This window comes from Mandrillus leucophaeus, unplaced genomic scaffold (assembly GCF_000951045.1).
Source record: "Mandrillus leucophaeus isolate KB7577 unplaced genomic scaffold, Mleu.le_1.0 Scaffold120, whole genome shotgun sequence".
Lineage (NCBI taxonomy): Eukaryota > Metazoa > Chordata > Mammalia > Primates > Cercopithecidae > Mandrillus > Mandrillus leucophaeus.
This window is the reverse complement of record NW_012100321.1, coordinates 1-5,698: the sequence shown is the minus strand read 5'-3', so window position 1 is coordinate 5,698 and position 5,698 is coordinate 1. Positions and strand designations below refer to the sequence as shown.

Genomic DNA, 5,698 nt, shown 5'->3' with positions numbered 1-5,698 from the left:
AAAAGAAAAGAAAAAAGAAAAAGCAGCTTGTCACTTTGAGTTGGTCTGGTAAGCTACTTCGACCTTCTCCCCATAACTGGTTGCAGAAAGAACCTCTGTTCTTTCCCAGTCTGTCTGCATCTCCTTAATGGACATCGAGAATAAACAGCCAGATCCTGTTCTGTCCCAGAACTCGTGTGGGACAGGAAGTGCCTCTCCGAAGCCCTCCCTCGATCCCCACCTCCTCCCCACCCAACCTGGGCTGCTCCCGATCCTGGGACTGGGTTCAGGGAGCCATGGGGTGGTGGAGGCTAGTGTAGTAGGGTGACCTCTGTCCCAGGGGTGGCCAGGGCCCTAGTCACCAAGCACGAATAACAAAATAATAAATTTAAAAAATAAATGGAGAAAGAAAAAATAAGTGTGTGCATGAGCAGAACAAAGGGAAAGGCCAAGATGCCGCAGGGTGACAGAGAGAAGGGGCCCCACATCACCCTTTGTGACCCCTTTCAACCGTCCAAACTCTCTAATTCATGAATTCTACAGCATTAATTTACAATGTACATAAATTTATTATGGTCCTGTGCTTTGCTCCTGGATAGAAGAGAACTTAAGGGAATGGAAAATCTCACAGAAGGGTGAAGGGTTCCCCAGCCAGCCTTGGGGTGGTGCCTGGCTGATGTTAGCCGTAGGGGTCATCATGAAGTGTCAGAGTCCCTGGGCCCCCATCAGCACATGCATCTCACGCTGTCCAGAATCCTAGAAGGGGACCTGTGGGCCTCCTCAGGGCAGCTGCAGGGTGGACCTCAGACAGGTCACAGAATGAGGTGGGCAGCTGAGTGTGTGTTTCTCCTGCCCCAGAACAGCCACTCAGCATCCCAGATCTCAGGTAACACCAGCCTCTTTCTCCAGGCCCATCCAGGAAGGAGAATCCAGGAGTCATCATTCCCCTGATGTTCCATCAGCTGACAATGGAGAGAGTGACAGAGAGACACTGAGCAGGACAGAGATGGCCGGAGATCAGGGCAAGACTGAACATGGGCAGAAAGGAGGACAGGAGAGCCAGAAGGAGAGCACAGCGGGGTAGAAACAGTGAGATTCTGAGAGGGAAATAAAAACAGATGGAGGAAGAGACACAGGCATAGGGAAAGGGAGAGGTGGATTGAATAGAGGCAGAGGGCAGAGACAGGGAGACGAGGAGAATGGGGCCTCCGCCCAGGGCAGAACAGGCATGCAGCTCCCCTACACCCACAACCCCATGGAGGGGACAGGACTCACCTGCGACAAAGCCTGTCATCTGAGGTCGGGGCTGAGTCGCAGTTCTGGTTTATCAGCTTCACCATGAAGGTCCAGGGGCAGCACTGCTCGAAGCAGACTCTGAAGGTGCAGTTTCCACACCTCTGGGTCCTGGCCAAAGGCACGACGGCATCATCATAGCAACAGTGCTGCAGGGGGTCGTAGAACTTGTCTCCACATCTCATGTGCGGCTGGCACAGCATCAGGTAGGGAGTTATGGGGGCCACTGGAGGAGACAGAGCTGGTGAGATCCAGGTGGTGGTGGCAGGTGGGTCCCAGCCTGGGGTCCCCTGGAAGGTGTACCCCTCCCCCAGCTTCCCAGGCCCTCCTGGGCTCACCTGGGGCTCCGTGTGAGCAGAGGATCCTGGAGATGAAGAAAATGGCAAAGACAGCTGTGGGAAAGGGAAAGGGAAGATGGGGTGAGTGGACAGCCACAGATATGACTGGCACCGACATTTAGAAGAAGATTGGGTGGAACCAGGGCTCGGTATGGCTTTGAGCAGTTCAGGAACTGAAAGAGGGCTGTGGATGGGGCTATTCTGGGAACTGTGGATGGGAAATTGCTGTGAGCAATTCACGCCTGGAGATTTGGCTGGGCATGGCAGCAGGGATGAGGTGTAGTTTGGGGTGGGAAGCGAGCCCTGATGGTGGCTGAGATGGGAGATGGGCTCGAGTAGGAATGGGGTCCTGTCCTCCTTACCCAGGACGCAGCCTCGGGAAGCCATGGATCTGGGGTGGCTGCAGTGGAGTGAGCAGGTGATCAGCAGATCTCAGCCACTCCTTTTATCCCACATTTCTAGTGGAGCTGGTGATGTCATAGCATGTCCTGCCCTCCTGCAAGTCCTGCAGAGACAGGCTGGGTCTTTGGGCAGGAGAGGTGCCAGGCAGGGTACGTGTCATTGTAGCTTTAATCTCACCTTTGTTCTCAGGAGAGAAGCGGTGTGCCCGTCATCTTCCCTGTGCTACGTGCCCCAGTGTTATTCCCCACACTGAGCCCTCCTGCAAATAGGAAGGTGCAGGATGCTCCTGGCATTAACACTCTCCCACACTCACACGTCCGCACAGCAATTCCACTGGATCCTACTGAGCTATGACTTTCCCCAATTTCCTTGGGACATTGCTAACCCATGACATCTTTCCAAGGCGGCCCATTAGGTCCTGACCTCACAACCGAAATGCATGGTCAAGAATCCAGTAACTGCTCAGTCACCTGGAGTTCATGGCACTCAGGTGGGAGAGACTGTGAAACTCAGGCACCTGACTTTCACAGGTTTGGAAAGTGGGAGTGGAGCTGGCTGGACCCCCGGGACTCACACTCCTCTGGGGGCTCTTCACCTCCTTCTCTGTCTCATTAATGGTCATTTATCCAGGACAGGTCCACTTGGAAGCCCACATGCCCCAGGCTTTGTGTCAGACACTGGTGATGCAGTGCTGAGTAGAAAACGCAGTCAGTGTCTTCATGAAGTTCATGACAGTGAGAGGAGAGAGAGAGAGAGAGAAGGTAGGAGAATAAAACTCCTGATTTTGGTTGTTTTGGTTCCTGTGTTCAGTGTCATTAGCACTCTGAAGTTCTGGTGGAGAAATTCCACAGCCCTCCTGAGATTCTCAAAGGCCTTTTCCCTTAATGTGCTTTTTCAGAGGGATGGGTTGTGATTTTCCCTGAGAAGAGCCATCTTGGGTCAGGATGTGAGGACAGAGGGGAAGGAGCTGTTTTGGGCCAGTTCTGTGAGCCCCTCTGAGGTTCTGCAGGAGTTCCTCAGCTCAAGCTCACAGGCCACACCTGGCATGAACAAGCCATTCTCCTCCCGGCCAGGCAAGGTGACCTGTCACCCTCTAGGCACCATGGCTGGGTCCCAGCAAGGCATGGATGTCATCAGGTTTGTGTGCGTGGAAGATCCTGCATCTGTGTTCCTGGGGAGCATGGACAGGGGGTTCTCTCTGGAGGCAGGAGACAAGGGAAGAGGCTGCAGCAGAAATGACCTCAATAAAGACCAGAGTGCTCAGCACCACCTTCCCCCAGGGCAGAGCAGACCCTGCTTCCAGCATCATCTCCCTGTCTGCTCCACTGGCCTCCATTCCTTGCCGCTGTGGGTACAGCAGTGTTTTCCAGCACACAGACTAGTATGTGCTAGTAGTGTGGAAAACCAGTGCAGCTGGGCATAAACAATGTCATTTTTAATTTTTAAAAAAAGGGTTAGAAAATGGGGCAGTGTGCATTTACCGGAATGTTGTGCTCAACTGTTTATGACACTCTTTTCTTTAAAAAAAAAAAAAAAAAGTTTATTTATTTATTTTTGAGATGGAGTCTGGTTCTGTCACCCAGGCTGGAGTGCAGTTGCACGATCTTGGCTCACTGCAACCTCTGCCTCCCAGGTTCAAGCGATTCTCCTGCCTCAGCTTCTGAGTGGCTGGGGTTACAGATGCCTGCCACCATGCCCGGCTAATTTTTGTATTCTCCATAGAGATGGGGTTTTACTGTATTGGCCAGGCTGGTCTTGAATTTCTGAACTCAAGTGATCTGCTCACCTCAGCCTCCCAAAGTGCTGTGATTACAGGTGTGTGCCACTGTGCCCAGCCTGTTTAGGACTCTCTTATTGGGACTGTGTGTATTCCAAGTAATGATAGAATATTATTATATTGTTCTGTCATGATATTATTACATGATACCATAGCATATATCTAGAACTAGATATCTAGTTTCTGGAGGGAGTCACAGTCAAATGGTTAAGACACTTGGGAGCACAGAAGCCTCCAGGATCATCTCCTTCTTCTCTAAGAGTCACTGACATGTCTCCCCTTTGATGTTGTCCATAAAGGGGTACGGTTTTCAGGTCCTTGGTTCCAGGCATTTTCTGGGAGGCTGCAGTGGAGCCCTGCACTAGGTCTTACTGTCTCTACCAAGAAGAGGCAAGGCTGCCTGCATATGAGCCAGAGTGAGAGAGTAGAGCACCTTCCCTGGGGCAGGGGCAGGGTGGGCATCTCTGAGGAGGGAGGAGGCCAGCTGCTCTTCCTGGCCTGAGCCTGGTCTCTCAGTGCAGCTGAGTCAGCCCAATGTCTCAAAGGTGGAGGGAGATTTTAGCAGAGCATGGGGGCCTCAGAGGCTGGGACAGTGTGAGGCCAGTGGGCGCCCATCCGGGGCTCCCTGGACACTAAGAGCCCCTGACTAGACATGATGAGGCTTTAGAGTCAGTCAGCCCTGGGTTCAAACCCTGTCCCTGCCCCTTCCTAAGATGTCAGAAGAGGCTGTGCACACAGCCATGTCCGATCCCGCCACCAGTCCCTCAGAATCCCCCTCAGATGCCCAGTCTGGGGCATCCATGTCTGGCCATGGGTCTGTCTTCTGCCTGGGGGCCCAGCTGTGTGAGGCGGGACGAGGATTTCCCGGTAGAAGCCTGTTCTCAAGTGTCTAGAGAAGATCCCAGGTGTCTGGACAGTCAGTGTAAAGCCTGACCTCAAATGACCTTCGCTGTCACTCTCTCACCCACTTCCTGGATCCAAGCAAGACACGGGCTGAGGTTCTGCTGGTGGTTGTCAGTGACACAGGCTGGGCCAGGAAACCTGGGTCTCCTGACCTCCCACCCAAGGGCTGCCAAGCTCCCCAGGCCTGGCCCCTCTGGGAAGTGTCTGTTCACAGACACTCTTAGAGGACACCCAGGTCTGATGTTCCCAGGGCTCCCAGGCAGGACTGGCAGATCTCGGCTTCTGGAATGTGAAACCCCAGAGGATGTTGGCATTTCCTGCTGTCAGCAGCTCCCCCACTGCTTGCCCTTTTACTCCAAGAAAAAATAGAAGGAATCTCCCTCCTGGCAGCTTTGGGGTTTCCTTTCCATCTGCCCTCAGGGAAGCCCTGCAAGGAAACAGGCAGGAATGAGGTGGAATTTCAGGTGTGCAAGTATGTCAGGTATGTAGAAGGAAGGCCGGGTTTCCCCAGGCCGGAGGCCCCTCTGCTGCTGGTTGACAAGGAGGAGTCCGTGTGAGTCATTTTCTCCAAACACAATGTTGGGATTTCAGAAGCTCCCTGCAAGGGGGTTTCTGTTGACCAAAGCCTGATCCCTGCTCTGGCAGGATCCTTCACAAGATGCAGACCAGTGAATTAAGAGCCTCCACATCATAGGAGGGGCTGGAGGAGAGGCCCCAGGATTTGCTGCCAGGAATGAAGCTAGAACAATTTACCGAGCGGAGACTCAAGATCCGGATGCCGGTTCTGTGGCTAGAATAGTGTCTCAGCAATTCAGGGCCATCACCTGGACATGAGATGTTCCTGTGGCTATACCGAGAGACACTATGGCTGTGCTGTCCAGAGATTCAAATGCATCCAGAACCCTGAAAGGACACAAAGATAGATGTGTACCCGCTCCCCCCGCTACACCCTTTTGTTCTGCTCTGTAATCTTTGCACATACCAGAGATTTCGTAAGTTCTGTGAG

The 5,698-nt window shown here is 53.0% G+C and overlaps 1 protein-coding gene across 1 annotated transcript; it reads right to left on the bottom strand.

Annotated features, from left to right (window-relative positions):
* Window positions 1-533: 533 nt before the first annotated feature.
* On the bottom strand, window positions 534-1,997 carry IGFL1 (IGF-like family member 1). The gene is made up of 4 exons (XM_011969406.1): window positions 1,973-1,997; window positions 1,611-1,664; window positions 1,255-1,498; window positions 534-947 (listed from the first exon to the last, which is right to left on the bottom strand). The coding sequence occupies exons 1-4, from the start codon at window positions 1,995-1,997 to the stop codon at window positions 938-940; spliced, it is 333 nt and encodes a 110-aa protein (XP_011824796.1). The 3' UTR covers window positions 534-937.
* Window positions 1,998-5,698: the final 3,701 nt, after the last annotated feature.

Bases quoted from the DNA above. Each gene is read 5' to 3' on its own strand.
- IGFL1 (XM_011969406.1), bottom strand. From the start codon at position 1,997: ATGGCTTCCCGAGGCTGCGTCCTGG. The intron at 1,665-1,972 runs GTAAGGAGGACA...CCTTTCCCACAG, and splicing joins TTCCCGAGGCTGCGTCCTGG to CTGTCTTTGCCATTTTCTTC. The intron at 1,499-1,610 runs GTGAGCCCAGGA...TGTCTCCTCCAG, and splicing joins CTGCTCACACGGAGCCCCAG to TGGCCCCCATAACTCCCTAC.